At 51.6% G+C, this 16,385-nt stretch overlaps 5 protein-coding genes across 5 annotated transcripts; 2 read left to right on the top strand and 3 right to left on the bottom strand.

The window, feature by feature from the left end:
• Nucleotides 1-275: 275 nt before the first annotated feature.
• Aud_010515 (tetratricopeptide repeat protein) lies at nucleotides 276-3,793 on the bottom strand (the record flags this gene model as incomplete). The annotated part of the gene is made up of 5 exons (XM_043295354.1): nucleotides 276-1,180; nucleotides 1,233-1,448; nucleotides 1,508-2,339; nucleotides 2,398-3,433; nucleotides 3,486-3,793. The coding sequence occupies 5 exons, from the start codon at nucleotides 3,791-3,793 to the stop codon at nucleotides 276-278; spliced, it is 3,297 nt and encodes a 1,098-aa protein (XP_043151289.1).
• A 1,450-nt stretch (nucleotides 3,794-5,243) lies between these two features.
• On the top strand, nucleotides 5,244-7,193 carry Aud_010514 (RNA-binding protein VTS1; the record flags this gene model as incomplete). Its single annotated transcript, XM_043295353.1, has 3 exons — nucleotides 5,244-5,745; nucleotides 5,801-7,083; nucleotides 7,137-7,193. 3 exons carry the CDS (start codon nucleotides 5,244-5,246, stop codon nucleotides 7,191-7,193), a joined length of 1,842 nt encoding a protein of 613 aa, XP_043151288.1.
• Nucleotides 7,194-7,905: 712 nt separating this feature from the next.
• On the top strand, nucleotides 7,906-8,383 carry Aud_010513 (EMC6 family protein; the record flags this gene model as incomplete). Its single annotated transcript, XM_043295352.1, has 2 exons — nucleotides 7,906-7,980; nucleotides 8,039-8,383. The coding sequence occupies 2 exons, from the start codon at nucleotides 7,906-7,908 to the stop codon at nucleotides 8,381-8,383; spliced, it is 420 nt and encodes a 139-aa protein (XP_043151287.1).
• Nucleotides 8,384-8,499: 116 nt separating this feature from the next.
• mfs56 (putative MFS multidrug transporter) lies at nucleotides 8,500-10,879 on the bottom strand (the record flags this gene model as incomplete). Its single annotated transcript, XM_043295351.1, has 8 exons — nucleotides 8,500-8,598; nucleotides 8,667-9,307; nucleotides 9,361-9,468; nucleotides 9,526-9,922; nucleotides 9,981-10,016; nucleotides 10,064-10,076; nucleotides 10,139-10,478; nucleotides 10,534-10,879. 8 exons carry the CDS (start codon nucleotides 10,877-10,879, stop codon nucleotides 8,500-8,502), a joined length of 1,980 nt encoding a protein of 659 aa, XP_043151286.1.
• A 607-nt stretch (nucleotides 10,880-11,486) lies between these two features.
• On the bottom strand, nucleotides 11,487-14,138 carry Aud_010511 (SLC26/SulP family anion transporter; the record flags this gene model as incomplete). Its single annotated transcript, XM_043295350.1, has 3 exons — nucleotides 11,487-13,583; nucleotides 13,637-13,782; nucleotides 13,838-14,138. The coding sequence occupies 3 exons, from the start codon at nucleotides 14,136-14,138 to the stop codon at nucleotides 11,487-11,489; spliced, it is 2,544 nt and encodes an 847-aa protein (XP_043151285.1).
• Nucleotides 14,139-16,385: the final 2,247 nt, after the last annotated feature.

The following is a 16,385-nucleotide window of genomic DNA, read 5'->3' as shown; positions in this document are numbered from 1 at the left end:
CTACCTTCAGGTAGAAGTACAAGGCAGATATTTATCTCGTACTTGGTTGGATACAAGTATGGACTGGGAAGATGTCGGTATTCGCCAATTTTCATGAATAGCCCAATATCAGGCATATCGTATCAACAGATCGCATTGTTACAGTATCAAAACATGCTCAAATCAGTGTACATCGCAGGCACAGGCGCCGACCTTAGGGGAGATCATAATGTTCGTTGCGTCGTTCATAGTAACCAGTATAGTACAATTCGCTCATGGGGCTTCGAAGCCGAGGCTCATATAACCAAGAATTTACTTGTCACCTCCCGTGCTGACTCAAGGTCACCGCTTAACGCGAAGATATTCTGCAGCGCAACGGCAGCTTCGCGCGAGAAGTCCTCCACGAACGGAATTCCAATTTTCCCGGCGTGGTCCGTATTTCTCATTACGACGTCGCTACCGTCCGCCGGGCCCGTGTCCGTGGTCAATGGCTGAGACACCTTACCCTGAGATTCCGTCTGGATCTGCTCCCCAAGCTCCAGGACGCGCTGGTAACCTTCGGTGGCGAGATGCGCGAGGCCAAGTAGATGCCATACGCGAGCAAAGTTGAACTCCATTTCCTGCCGTTCCTGGAGGAGGCTTCCCTTTCTCTCGCGAACGCGACGGTATTCGTGCATGAATGAAAGACCCTGCATGATGAGGTAGTGGCGGTTGTCGGACTGGCGTTTGAGCGAGTGGTGGATGTAGCAGAGGGCTATGGAGAGGAGGACGGCAGGGTTCTGGTCGTCGAGATCGTATGCGCGGAAAAAGTAGTTGAGAGCTGGGTAGAAACTGTTGCCGGAATATAGGATGTGGCCATATAGCACAAGCAGGGCAACGTCCAGTTGGTCAGCAGGAATGGCTTCACCTGACTCGTCGCGTGTGGTAAGCGTCGCACGCTCCTTGTAAATTGACTCGCGAACTGCTTTGCTGGGTCTGGAGTCATTGGGGCCATCCGGGATGGAAAAGTCCATGGCCTTGATCTGCCGCAGCATGAATTTCATGTTCGGTGAGGAATGGAAGAGAGACCGGTGAGGGTCACCGCAGAGACGGCTCAGCATGGAGAATAAGCGATATGTGTCTGTGACAAACTGATACTCTTTGATGAACCAGCGTGCTTCATTTGCAAGAGTTTCCTCGTCCTGCGCCCTCAGGGCACATGCTGTACGGGTCAGTATACCATTGAGCGCCACCAAGGTGCAGGGGCTACTCACTAAACCAGCAGACGTGGATGAGGCGAGTGCAAGGTTTTGAGTGATACCAAATACTGGCATCTGCAGCGGCTGCAAGACTATCGTACGCTTCGTCAGGCTCCCCTTGGCCTGAGACGACAAGAGCGTACTGCAGGAACAAGTCCAGCCAATCATCGAAGCTGATACCATGGTAGTCGGTCGGTACAGCATCCTGAAGAGGCTCTTCGGTGACTGTGCCTGTTATAAGTGTAAGCTACGCCGGATCATGTCTTTTCGGATGGCGTCTCTCTACATACCTAAAGATTCCTGAAGACGACTTGCCATTTCCTGCATCTCATCCATGAGAGTACGATTTTTATACTTTCCCGCCTTCCTTTGTGCTTCCCTTGAATAGCCGAGAAAGACGATGTTGCGTTGGAAAGGATAAAACACCTTATTAGAGCGAAACTCACGTAGCAAAGCATCCGCGATGTCGAGCCAGTCCTCGATGGCTTCGGAATTGCCCTCTTTGACCCTCGGGTGAATATCCAGCAACTTCCCATACAGAAACTGGACAAGCTCTGTCCTTTCTTCCTCCGCTTCTTGGATATTTCTCTTCGTAGCGCTTACGGAAGTGGTGGTAAGCGTCGGGGCCAGTCCTTCAGCATGTTCAGGCGGTACGGCAATTCTCAGACCTGGTAGTTCCGGATCGGTCTCGGTTCTGAACTCTAGCGCGAGCTGTTCCAACCGAGTATCCTTTCTCCGGCGATGAGTTCTGGTTTCCTGTCGCCCAAGCAGGACGGCTTCGTTGACGTACTTCAGCGCTTGTTCAGTCATTCCGATGCTCTCGTACAGCTTTGCGAGCTGCGCACGCGACTCTATGTTTCTTGCATCATATTCTGCCACCGTAAGATAGCAGTTCTCAGCTTCTTCAATGTTGCCCAACTGCATGAAGCAGTCTCCCATGGCCATGAAATAGCTGATGTCGGCATACTCGGTAGTCTGCTGGATCGGCGTATAATACCGCAGCGCGTCCCCCAACAAACCAACTTCCTTGAGCGCATCAGCAACCTCACGGAAGAGGTCTCCATAGTCATAGAGTCTAGCTCCTTCGGAGGTGTCTTCCGGGTTCAACCATGAGAAATGATGCTGTGACTTGGTCAGAATGATCTGAGATCAACAAGCGGCGTTAACCCTCTGCACTTACCAGAGCTTCGTCTTTGTGATCGTAGCCCATCCTCAGGCGAAATAGACCAAGCTTGATCCGAAGTTCAAGAGGAAGGCCCAACCCATACGAATCTCGCGGCCAACGTCCTGGAATATAACCATCAACTTTGATGCGCCTGGGAGCATCGTTTGCATCCCATTCGCGGTCGTCTTCGTTGAAATTTTCCCACATGTTATCATCCCGGCGACCAAGAAGCCATCGCGAGACAGACTTAAGAGCTTTTAATCCTTCTTCATATCGGCCTAGATAGCTGAACAATTCGGCGTATATGTTGACATCGGACCAGGAAAAGTCGGGAGCATCTTCCGGGTCAAAGGATTTGTAGTACTCAACGCTGTCCGTCCACTGATCTACAGCCTTGTGAATTTCGTTGAGATCAATGTAGGCTTCTGCCAAATTTCGTAAAGCCCTTGGATTATGCGGAAGTTCTTTGATGATTCTTTCGTACTCGGTGACAGCCCGGCCGTTATGGCCCAATTCTCGATAGACTGCAGCTCTCTGAAACCTCGCATTGTAGTTCTTGGGTTCAATATCAATGACACGACTCAGGCAATAGATGACATCGTTCAGGGCTGCTGGACGATCATCACCGGCTCGATCAAGTATCATTTGCGCTACTTTGAACCATACCGATGCATCCCTGGGTCGCGTATGAGCGCCGCTGAACAGCGCCGTTAGAGCTTTGTCCTTCTGTCCCTGCGCTAGAAAGATCTCCGACAGCAGCGAGTGGGCAGCAAACATCTCAGGGTTGATATGGATCGCACGCTTCACAAGATCAATGGCGGTTTCATAGTCGCCATCGATAAAGGCCGAGGTAGCCTCCGAGTGTAGCATCTTGAATTCCGCACTGGGTTCCAGCGGCTTACGAGGTCCTCTCTTAATTCCTTTCCCACCACGGGCGCCCCATCGTCCAGAAAAGGGCCCCGTGCCTCTTCTGCGACGTCGTCTCCGACCGACCGAATCATCATCGCCTTCCTCTGCCGCATTCTCGTCTACGTCTGAAGGCTCCTCTTCCCTGTAAAAACGTCAGTAATCAGGGCCAAGGTGATTCGGATGAACAAACTGACGTTGAGGATTCTTCTGCTGAAAATTCATAAGTGGAGTCCTCTGCCGAGTCATCCATTTGCGAATACTCCTGTGCATCCCCCTCGTCCTCGTAATCCATAGCTTGCTGGCCAGGTAGCTGCGAGGCGCTCCGCGAGAACAGATCCTTGTAAAGGCGAGGATCAATTACGGAGTGGAGTGAGGATTCGCCCGCGACGGCTGGCTGAGTACCTTGCCAAGGGTACTGCATCGTCTCATCAATGTCAGGATAGGCGGACTCCTGAGACTGAGAAGGACGATCGGACCCATTTCCATCACCGGGATATTCCATCTTCAAAGTGTCCGATATAAACTATCCACCTGGGTCTGTGACGTTGCAGAGAAAATTAAATGGATCGCAGTCCATGAACGCAGGAGAGTAGTGCTGATAAGCTCAGAGATGACCAGGTGCAGATTCCCACAAGCATACAGAGTACAAATGTATCACCAGGGGTAGAATAGACCGACCCAACATCACACGGAGGTTTCAGAGCAACTCAACTACAATGCTGGATGCATCTGATAGCATGTATCCAATTGAGCCGAGTAGTGTACTGTCCCTTGTCTCCACATTCATTCAAGACGCGTCAGACTCGTTTCGACACAGACACTGCTGGTTGGTTTCCACGAGGTCGATTCAAAAGAGGATAAATGGAAAGACAGAAAGGATCCTCATGAGCTTAATTCAGAGCAACAGATCCCCACTATCTATAACATGCGAGCTGCCAACAGCAAGCGAGCGGTCTGATTGGGCAGGAGGTTCCTCGGACTTCACCAGACTGATGAAACCACAGCAATGTAGATGATGGACTGCCGTGAAGAAAGTGCAAAGTAAGTCTGAAAGAGATGAAAGTAATTCTGGATAGTCCAGGATCACAGCAGAAGCGGTGGAAGCTTCCTTGCGTAGTCCTGGGAGCACTGCTGGACTAGCAGATGGCTGACCCAAGGAAAAAAGCGACCAAAAGCGCCCAACCAGAAAAAGCCTCGACTGTCTCCCCAAACTGGAAACTCTTCCTCTTCGTTTCTTTCTCTCTTCTTTTCCTCCATCTCTCTCCTTCCATCCCTCTTCCATCCTCCATCATCTCTAGCCTCCTCCCTCTCCCTTTCACCCTTTTGTCCTTTTCTCACTTTCCTTTTTTCTTTTTCCTTTGATGCTTCAGGTCTCTGCTTGTTGTGTTTGACACACTATTGCAGTTGGTCCTGACATCCTTTCGTTAAAAGAGAGACAAAAATATACCACGCGAAAAAAAAAAAAATTCCAAAAGGTTGCCTACAACTACAAAATCACCACTGATAATATTCCGACTCTCTGTCCGCTACGCCTTGCACAATTCCTACTGACGACGACGATATCACCGACGCGAGACCTCACATATCCTTGAACAAAACCCTTCGATACCCTTTCGGTTCGATCCGTACTCGGCAGAGTCGAGATTCGAGTAGTGCAGCCACTGGCTTGGTCTGTGCCCCGATCGTTGTCGCCTAGAGCTATCGCGGTTGGGTTTCTTCGCCATTGCAAAAACCTGTCTCCATCCTTAGAGAGATTCTCGGCCACCTTCTGTTGTATTGTGATACGGCCTCTTTTCCGTTGTCGTTCAAGTCTGGAGTTTCTTTCTCGCGCAAACTCAGCAGGTTCTGCAGGTGTTTTGCAGTAATACTTCTTCTTCACGCACCAGTGCTGTGACAACTCAACCAAAAAGAATTACACTATCACCGTGCGCGTCGATCATTCGATTGCCCTAATGGCTAGCCACATCATCGGCAACCGTAACAGCACTCCGGACGCCTCCAAGTCGTCCCTTCGTCCTCCGTCATCTTCTCGGAACCTAGGTTCTCACCAGCTACGCGCGTCGGCCGATATGTCGGGCTTCCCGTCTCCGCTGTCCTCTCGCAGCATCCGCCCGTCGTCGGAGGTGTACTTTAACCAGCAGTCTCAGGCTCAGAACAATGCGGAGGATCCATTGGATCGTGCAGCTCAGCAGTGGCTCGCCGATATCGATCAATACGAGACTACTCTGGAGGAGATGGCGGCTGCTACACTTGACCAGGACTTCAAGGATGAGCTGAGTGCTATCGAACAATGGTTCCGCGTTCTCAGTGAGGCCGAGAGAACCGCCGCTCTTTATGCTCTGCTGCAGCAGACTACGCAGGTGCAGATCCGATTCTTCATTCAGGTCCTGCAGCAGATGGCCAAAAGTCACCCAATGTCGGGGCTGTTGTCACCTGCCAATTTTGGTGAGAAGGGTATGTAGAGCTGCTACGATCTCTGACCTATGCTTGAAGCTGACCTGTTCCCTAGACGCAATGTCTAACCGGCTGAACGATGCGATGTCAAAGTTGAACATTGACAGCTCCCGCAACTCCTTGGGTCGCCCTCCGCCGTCCCCTGGTGCCAAGCGCAACTCGGGTTTGGACTCTTCGACCATTAATGCCATGTTCCCCGATGCGGCCGCGGCCATCGCCAAGAAGAAGGCCGAGTTCACGCAGCAAACCGGCAACGCTCCGCCTTCCAACCGCAATAGTGCTGTTTATGGCGACCGCTCCTCGTTTGTTGCACCGACCATCTCCGCCCCGGACAACACAGACAACCTGGGTCAGCCTCCCGCTTCGCCGTGGGCTCAACGAGGTAATGAGCCTCAACCGCCTATTGCCCGACCCAAGTCTTCATCTGGTCAGCAGCCGATGGGACAGTTCAGCCAGGCCTCGTCGGGCCTGCGTTCTCCGCTTCCCACACAGACGGCCACCATCCCCGCTCCTGAGATTGAGGCACCCCTGCTGTCGCCGTACAATGTTGGAAATGCCAGCTGGGCCTCCATGACCAACACTCCGATGACAGCGACCTTTGGTCAGCAGGTGCACCAACCGCCCAACTCGCAAGCCGATATGGTCGCGAATGCCACCGCGATGAAGCTGGCCGCTTTGTCGACGGTCAACAACCGCATCGCCCTCGATGATGCACGCAAGTACCGCCGTGCTCGCTCAAACGATGGACAGGGCAGATCTACCAACACCAATGTCAATCAGACCATGGCGCAAGGCGGACTTGCAAGCCCCGGTCTTCCGGGAGCGAGTCACCTAGTTGCGGGACAGCTTTTGAACGCCCAACAGCTAGCTGCGTTGCAAGCTCAACAGCAGGCGGCGATGGCGGGTCGACGGTCCCGCCCGACCTCCCCAGGCATTGCCATGCATGGGGGCGCGCTTGGAGCAATGGGCTTCACCTCACCACAAAACAATGGCTTCCTGGCGGCTTATGACCCGAACAATCCGTTACTGGGTAATGGATTGGGTGCTCTGGGTCTCAGCCAGTTTGGGCTCGGCGGTCATGAGGGCTACCTCTCTGACCATTCCGAAGTCACTCGTGGCCGCTCTCCCCGGGGCCGTCGTGGCAGCTCCAAGCCGCCAGAGGATCCCACCGACCCGAATCTTCTGAAGGATATTCCCAGCTGGCTGAGGTCTCTTCGCTTGCACAAGTACACGGATAACCTCAAGGATCTCAAATGGACCGAGCTGGTTGAACTCGATGACAAGGCTCTGGAGGATCGAGGTGTTAACGCTCTTGGCGCTCGGAACAAGATGCTCAAGGTTTGTCTCGCCCAGCCCTTGAACTGACAGGATGTATTTACTGATGATCACAGGTGTTTGAGCAAGTCAAAGAGGCCAAGACCGAAGGGAAACTCGATAACATTGCGTGATAACACGGATTTACTCCTGTCTTTTCCTTTTTTATTTTTTATTTTTTTTTTTTCGTTCTATCATTCCCTCAACTGCATTAATTTGACTAGATTGACCTTGGCATAAGTGGCAGGATCCGACCTATGAGCGATCTCTTTGGAATGAGCTTTGGAAGGAGAGATGTATGTACTTTTTGTGACGTGCTTTTTGGCTTTACGCAGCCGATCAACAGATCAACAGACCGTGCAGCATTTGAGAGGCCCGGTTGTGTCTCAAGTGCTGGCGATGTCTGGAAACGGGTTATGAAAGCAACGGGTCTGTCTGACCAGGATGTGCAGTGTTTGATTTACTACCGTTATGTTATGCACATAATCAATTAATATGACATGATTTAAGCAGTCCTTGGCAGTTATTATAAACGTAATGGAGAGTGTGTAGTCAATTTCCTTAATCTGTACCTCTCTAGTACCTAGGTAGCTAGATGAGGTAACAAGCATTGTGATTGGCTGGTGGGGCTCTTCGACAGCGGTGTCAACCTCCGTCTATCACCTTACCATATCCCCCAGCACTTTACCAGAGGTAGAGACGTACATCACTTTTGAACACTCACTTATTACCATATTATATCCACATCATTATCAAAGATCCACAGCCAGTAACATACCAACACAAACTGGATTGACCACACGCAGGACCACACCTCGAAAGAAAGAACCAGAACCAGAACAGAAAATGCCTGCCACGAAACAAGAACTCTCCTTGCTAATCAACCCGCTCGTCCCGGAGTCCGTCCAACACAATAACAGAGTTAGACTCCCTTCTCCCCCTTGTGTAACCGGCTGAATGGTAGTATTGACAGAAACAGGTCCTCTCCCAACTCCACTCCCTCACCTCCTTCCTACTAGGCCTCACAGCCGGAATCCTCGCGCTGCAATCGGCCACCGGCTTTGCGTTTTATCTCCTCGGGACGGTGCTCGTATCGGGATTGTTTCATCTGCTTGTTCTCAGGAGGAGTGGTGGGAAGGGGGCCGGTGTGTTTTTCCCGGGTGTTGGGGGGGAGATTGCGGGAATTGATGAGAGGGGGATCGTTAAGGGGAATGGAGGAAGGAGAGGCGCGTGGAGGGATGTGTGGCTTGGGGGCGGGGTGCTTGGGGAGGCGCTCTCCGGGTTTATTCTGGGGTGGGCGGGTCTTGGAGGCGTTTTGAGGTGATGTCTTTTTCTCTTGTTTCTTGGATTGGATCGGGGTTGGATAGATGGTGTGGTGGAGGGTTTGGATGAGAGTGTATTGTTACTATTATCTGGAATGACATTCTATGCTATACTACTCTATGCTATGCTTGGACTTCGCGGGAGGGGATGAAGTTCGGTTTGCTCTTCGTGCCATGGCTTGGGCTTGTTGGTGTGTTTGTATCTGGTCACGTTGCCCTGTCTCTGTCAGTATTTACTGTAAAAGGCGACGAGAAGGGCCAGAGGGAAAGGGAAAGGGAAGGTACCGTTAGCAATGCCCACAGGTACGGAACGTATATGACCTCACTATGGCCGCCATCGTCTGCTCCTTCGGTCCCGGTGCCAGCCTGCTTCTGACGCTGACGCGAACGCTCCGGCTTGATCCATACATTACCCATCACCAATCCCGTCGCAAGACTCAACCCGATGACGGGCATGATAGCAATAAACGCCCACATGATCGCCTCCTTGCCTGCAGTTCGGATAGCCTCCTGCTCCGGACCAGGCAGACCAGCAATGTACTCCAACGAAGCCTCGTCGTGCACGTCCAGCCCGGCCATATCCCCGCTCCCGCTGCTCTTGCTCGACAACCGATTGTTGAAAACACTCCCCATAATCGTCAGCCCCAGCGTCCCGCCAAACGGCAGCGCAAATCGCATCAGCGACATTGCCGGGGCGATCTTCTCAGGCCACACGCCTGCCGTATGCAGGTTTACGGGCATGAGACGGAGCCCCGTACCTGCGCCCGCGAGGACCATCATCCCGTTTATGAGGCCGGTGTTTTGCGTGCTGATGGCCCAGATGAGGAGGGCGAAGCCGGTGGTTTCGACGATCGTGCCCGTGTTGATGGTGAAGAAGGTCTGGGCTGGGTAGACGTTGCAGAGGTAGACGGCGAGGTAGACGCCGGCTTTCTCTGTTAGCTTTGGTCCTGGAATTAGAGCAGGGAGCATGAGAAAATACCTCCTAATCCTGGAATGTAGTAAAGCAGGTTGATACCTGCTTTCGAGGCAGGATAGGCTTCGACAAGGGTGAAGTATATGCCGATGAAATAGAAGACGGAGTACATAGCTGCAACGCCGGCGTCAGTACCTGTGAACCATAGGAAGCAAAAGGTGAGATGAATACCTGCTCCACTGGAAAACTCCAAAATTGCAAGCCAAATTGTATCGCGTCTGTTGAACATGCTATACGGCAGCATGGGCACCTGCCTCGGGAACATCCGAGCAAACAATCTGCCCGGCTCGAGAAAATACTCGTACACGAAGAACAGCACAAAGCATATGCCTCCCACAATCAGCGGCGCTAGAACCTCGGGGGAAGACCAGGGATACGTCGGCCCTCCCCAGGCCGTGCCCAGGATGATGAGCCCGACGCCGAATATGAACAGGACGGCCCCGACGATGTCCAGCGTTGCCAGCGCTGGAAGCACGGCGGACGTCCGCGAGCCTTTTTTGAAGACGGTTCCTTCCACGAGCTCATTGCGTAGGAGGGCAAAGATCACGATATGGGATATGAAGGCAATCTATGAAGTACATGGTTAGTTTCAAGATCTAGATTCTGCGGTCGACGACCAGACTTACTGGTATGGGCACCAGGAAGCAGTATCTCCAGTTACTCTATTCTCATCAGTCAGAGGTCCGAAAATCCCAGGTCTCAGCCTTACATCAGTCAAATACCTGCGCACCAACACCAGCATCAGCATCACATCGCCATCATCAAGTCTCTCCAAAGGACTTACCCGCCAACAACCGGTCCTACCCCGTACCCCAAACCCCCCACAAACACGAAAATCGAATTGTTCCTTGCATTTTCTCTCAGCGAAACGCGATCCGCCAGGACAATCATAATGATATTCATAATCCCCGCCGAGCTCGTCCCCTGCAGCGCCCTCCCCAGCAAAAGCATCCCCCAGCTCTGCGCCGCCGCGCACAGCGTACTCCCCACCAGCATCAGGAACATGGCGAGCTGGAGTACCGCATGCCGACCGAATACGTCGGCAAGCTGTCCGAAGATAGGGATGAATGTTGTCGAGGTTAATGTGAACGCGGTGACGATCCAGTTGAGTTCGTCGAATTTGTCTGGTACAGGTGAGTACGTTGTGCAAGTCAGTATTAGGACTACGGGAGAACGCACTGAAATGCGATGCGATGGACGGGACTGCCGTGGCAACGATCGTGAGATCTAGCGTGCTCAGGATATATGGGAGCGTCAGGCCACAGATGAGTTTCCATCTGTAGATGCGGTCGTGGCGTCGCTGCTGTTGGCAGAGGTGGCATGGGCCGTCATCTTCTGGGGCGGACTGAGGGAGTATGTGCTGGTCCTCTGTCGTTATGGAGGTTCGCTCTGTAGACAAGCCACCATCTGCTGCAGGAACAGACTGGCTCGATCGTAAGCGGTGTTGGCAGAGAGGCTTTTCCTCTCCGCCAGACTTGGACCGTGTCCGTGCCTTGTTGTAGATGAGCTTAGCGGCTGCGAACATTGGAGTGCAAGCGCAGTCAGCCTATGTCGATTTCTATCAAGAGAGAGAGAAGTTGATATGATGAACAAGCAAGCAGAGGACATACATCATTTTATAGACGAGGTTCTCTCTTGTTTCTGTCATCGGAGCCATTCTCTCGTGGTGCTTCGATTCCCAAAGAGGCAACTCTCGTATCTTTGAAAGTAAAAGTGTGGATAAGCGTCAGCCACACAAAACAATCGAGTGTCTCTAACCACCAATCAGACAACCCTATTCTTGCTGAATCGGGCTGTGTGGATTGATGGGTGTCTTAGCGAAGTCCAAGTGGTCGCGGTATGAAGGCTGGCGCACTGCCACAATCACGCTCAGCCGCAAAATACTAGGAACAAAACGAAAATTTGATGTCTGTGGAGATAGTGTCTTCATTGACATGATATCATATCCAAATATCCAATGACTCTATGATTATATACAAAGCCAGACTGTAGGGGTATACCTTGGGATATCCATCCCAGACAAAACTGAACTCGCTGATAAACAGAAACAGAAAATGCGCGGTAAGATAGAATCCAGATACTGCTGCACGGCGTTCCAACTCCAACCAGGGAGATCATTGACGGTGCAATAATCAAGCATCAGTTGTGGCATTCACCTCAGCAGGATTAACATGAAGGTCCTGTTCCGAGTTGGCCAATGCACTCTGCAGTGCACTGGTCAGGTCGATATGGAAGAACGGCCGGTTCAGGCCCTGGACGAGCGCCACTTTACGGCGGTTCCGGTACGCCTTGCTCTCCGTCAGATCGCGCTGCAGCTTATCGTCATGAGTACTGTTGCTGTCGGACGGAGTTTCAATGCCGTGGGTTTCGCGCTCCGTTGCATGCGAGTTGTTCTTGAGACCCTCTTCAATGTCACCGTTCTTCTGCTCCGCTTTGTGGGCCTGCTGGTTGTTCACGAGCTCGGCGAGCGCGGCGGCGGAGGCACTGCCCTCGATTTCGGCAACGCTGAAGATAGGCTTCCACCTGTGAAATCCATCTTTGGAGGTTGGAGTCGGGTAGCCGAAACCGGCGGCGGCCAGGGCTCGCTTGGTCCAGCGGTTGTTAATGTGGGCAAAATGCCACTGCACGGTCTGGGGAGCGGCATAGATATCCAATTGGTTGCGCACATCGATCAGATTCTGTACGGAGGTCACATCCACGTTGTTGACGGACGAGAAATCAAGAATGACCGCGCGGAGGGTCGGCAGATGCGACCGGTCTTCTTCTTCCTTTCCACGGCGAGGACCGGCGTTGTTCCATGGCCGATCGCCAAGCTTGGTGTAGGAGAAGGGATCTGTACGACGGGTCTGCCGGAAGATTGTCTGGACAAGGTAGTCGGTGTAGTGGTTGCAGTTGGGGTAGTTGAATCCCTCGGAGAACCTGTAGATAAAGATGCCGGGATACGGCTGTTCCACTTCGACCTCAGGGTTGGTTCCATCGGCGTGGTCGATAGGGAGGAAGATAGAGCGTTGCAAGTTGCCCTTGCCATCGGCGGGAGTATATCCGTTGCCCGGTCCATACTTGCCATCACCTTGCACAAGATGGTCACCGATGACCGAGTGAATAGTGACCCTTCCCAGGAACTGGCCGCGAGCTTTGGCAACGCGGAACAGCAGAATGGCTGCGGAAACAGCGACAGTGCAGTAGATTCCAATCTCGATGGAGGTGAACACGGTGACAAACACACCGATAAAGAAGATGATCGCATCCAAGGGGGAGACGCGCCAAAACTGGTACACGGTGTTTGGTGGGGTAATGAGATCGCCCACCGCGTGGATGATGACACCCGCGAGGGATGCCTTGGGGATGTAAAAGAACATAGCCGGCAAGGCGTAGATGGCAAGCAGCACGACAACTGCGGTAATGCAACCGGCCAAGGGAGTTCGCACTCCCGCCTTGGACTTGATGGCAGTTCGGGAAAAGGATCCGGTGGCAGGGTAGGCACCCAAGAACGGGCCCAGCAGGTTTGTAACACCAATCGCAACCAGCTCCTGAGATGGGTCAATGGTATAGTTGTTGACACGGCCGAACGACTTGGAGATGGCAATGTGCTCAATTAAAAGGACGATGACCGCAGCTGGGAGTTCACCGGCAAACGTTTTAATGATTCTGGCATTGACGACCGGGACGGCGGCATGCTGAAAGCCTCGGGGAACAGTTCCCAGAAGTTTAAATGCAGGGTGCTTCTTGCGGTGAATGTTCACCGCGGCGCTGATCATCGTGTAGAATAGGATCACGAAGACAGTGCGCAGCGTAGACAAGAAGAAGAAGGTCTTGGCGCGCTGAGGGTATCGCTTTGCGCCAAAGCTACAGGCAGAGCGGATGATATAAAGCATGGCCAAGGCAGTGAGACCCATCGCCGCATCCATTCCGGCACTGGGAAGGTTCTTGAGAGTGTTGATGATGATTTTGTAAGTTGCATCTCGGGTACTGAAGTTGGCAGTCTCGCCTAGTAGGTCTTTGACCTGACCGGAGCAGATATTGAGGGCTGATCCGGTCATGAAGGCAGAAATTGCAGGAAGGGGGATAAAGTCGACAATGAAACCGAGACGGAGGAGACCCATGGCGCAGACAATCCCACCACAGATGATAGCCATGGCGGATGCGATGACATAAGCCGGCACATCTGGGATCTCTTTCTGAGCTTTGAGGACGATGGTTCCAACCAGTGTAGACATAACCGCAACGGGCTAAAGCAATGTTAGCATACCAATCTGCGGAGGGAACAAAAAGTGTTACTAACCCCAATGGTGATATCCTTGGAAGTAGCAAAGAACCAGTAGATCAAGACACCCATAAAAGAGGAATAGAGACCGAATTCAACAGGCAAGGCAGCAAGTTTCGCGTACGCCATACCCTGGGGAATGACCACAGCTCCAACAGTCACACCTGAGAATCAATTAGACAGAAGCATAGGGTTGAGGAGCAAGGAGGGATTGCTTACCAGCAACAAAGTCTCCCAAAAACCATTGCATATTGTATCTCGTGATCCAAGTCAAGAAAGGGAAAAGTCTGTAAAAGTAGCTGCCAACATCCTGCCAAGTTGGGCAGAGCTCTTTGAGCCATTCAGCCGAGGTGGGCTCGGGTTCGACGTAGGAATAGGTATCCACGGTGCCAACGGAGAACATGGACTCGCCTCGGGTCACTGGGTCAGCATTGGCACCAAGAGGGTCGCGATAGGGAAGCTTGATCCCTAAGCCTTTGGCCAGCCCGTGGCCAACCTTGGTTTTTAGATCGGCAGACATGATGGTCGTGTAGGTAGACAAACGTTCGAGTGGACCAGGAGAAGTCTGGAGGATAGGGTGTAGTATGCCCAGATCTCAGCAGGGCTTGACGAGGTTCAGCGAGTAGAGACCTTCAGATGTGGAGACAGGTAGCCGTGTGCCACGGATGAGATTGGCTCAGTTGGTGTGTCGATGAGTGTATTCAAGCAGACTCCATGGCGTCGATGGTAGATATATAAGACGGAAAGGCGAAGATCTAGAAAAGCCAAGAGCGATGTCGTGATCCGGAGATGAGAATGCGAATTGCTAGCTATCCGCAACCAAAAAGCCACCCAAGCCTAAGCTGGAAGTGATATTGTCCAGACTGATCAAAAAGGCAACCAATGTGAACAAGCAATCGATGGAAATAAAATGATAGAGACGTGGGGGAGCTAAGTTTTGTGGTTGATAAAACAAGGAATCGTACTGTGGCTTTGGGGAGAGGTCCAGCCGGGGAACGTCTTCTTTACAGCGGAGGCGTTCGAACACGAAGGAGGAAAAAGCAAACGGAAGTTAGGTAGAGAGAGAGATAGATGAAGGGATGAAGATGGTTAAGAGGAGTAGAGCAAAAAGAAATAGGTGGAGGGTTGCGTTGACGCTGTCAAGATGTAGATCCCTCCTGGGGGGATGGCGATTCGAGAACAAGGGAGAAAATTATTAATAATGACAGTATTACTTTTCCAGATGCTCAAATCAACTCATGATATTTCGGATCTTGAACAAGGAAATAAGAATAATAATGGAAACTTATTTTAAACTAGATATTTTATGTACTCCATACCTAGATACGGAGGAGATACCTTTACGTATCTTGAAAATTAAGCCAAGAGCGCGCGGCGACATGGGTTCCATGAGACCCACATGGATCGCCGGCCAAAGCAAGACGAAGATACTGTAAGAGTGAGAAACAGAGCTAAGCAGGCTCGAATTTCGGAATTATCAATGCATCGAATAGAAAAAAATGCGCCTGAACTCGCTTGAATTTTAACTGATGAGGCCACCACAGGTGCAGGCGTAAGAGCAACGTTTACCAGGGAGACAAGGGAAATCTCTGTTTGACTAGTATCTAGACAGATACTCGCAAGATGACGATGGGCGGGTCCATGGTTTGCCATCAGCATTGCATCTGGAAGGACGATGATTATCTCCGCAGTGTTTCCGCCCTCTGCAGAGTAAAGCTCTTGAATATTCGAGTACATCCAAGCGACTGAGTCGCCGTCCATCCTTGTACTCCGTAATTGTTCTCCGTTACTGTACCAGCTGTTACAACCTACAATCTCAATTATCCGCTTAGTCTTCAAACTCCAAAATACCGAAGCAAGAGTCGTTTAATGCCAAGAACAAGTGGGAAGCTAAACGGCAGACTCTCCAGACTTGCGGACCTCACCGTCTTAAGTACAGCCAATCAAAACTGCTGATGGGCACACAGCGACATCATCCGCTGCAGATTCCTCCAGACTCCACCAAGCTTGGCCGCCAATAGGAATTCCGGCAGAACACGCCATCGCATGCATTGATGGTGAAAGCTCCTACCGGCTTGGAAGGTCCACGTGTGCTGTGCGAACATTCCTAAGGACGAGGTACGTAAGGCAGTGTACCTTACAGTTTGACTAAGGTGTCGACGCTACTCATCAAGCGTACTCTCGGAAGTCTAAATGTTTCAAGTTTAATTAAGAATAGTAACATGTCAAATCAAAATCGACGATAATTCTGAAGAATATGACCTGGAAAAGAGAATCCAAGGCCGAAGCATACAGAACTGTGGGGTAGTTACAAGGAGATCAGTAACTTGCCATCGAGAGCGTCTCTGTCAGCACTCTACAGTTGCTTTAACCTACCGATGCTTTGAGCATTGAGATCAGATCAAGCGCGTATGCAGACTGCAAGGCTCTAATCCTATTTAGCAACATGTGGCTTGGACTCTCGGCGAGACGAACCTCTTTCAGTCTTGCTGCAGCCCAACCGGTCCAAGCTCCGTCCTCCTACAGGCTACCTTAGTAATCTACTTACAGGACAAGGCTGCAAGAACTCCCCATAAGAGATACTAGTCAGCATCACCAGAATGATCAAATTAAAGCTCGTCGACTAACTAGTTAAGGGACCTTACTCAAACTGATCACTTTCAGTGGAGACTGATCCAGCCGCCAACTGCTGAAGGTTTGTTGTGAACACCGACATGTCTGGATCATCCGGTTCAGCTCCCAAGGTTTGCCAAACACGGATGATTTT

The sequence above is a fragment of the Aspergillus udagawae genome (genome assembly GCF_001078395.1).
Source record: "Aspergillus udagawae IFM 46973 DNA, scaffold_9, whole genome shotgun sequence".
Lineage (NCBI taxonomy): Eukaryota > Fungi > Ascomycota > Eurotiomycetes > Eurotiales > Aspergillaceae > Aspergillus > Aspergillus udagawae.
The sequence above is the reverse complement of the archived record's forward strand: the minus strand, read 5'-3'. Positions and strand labels throughout refer to the sequence as shown.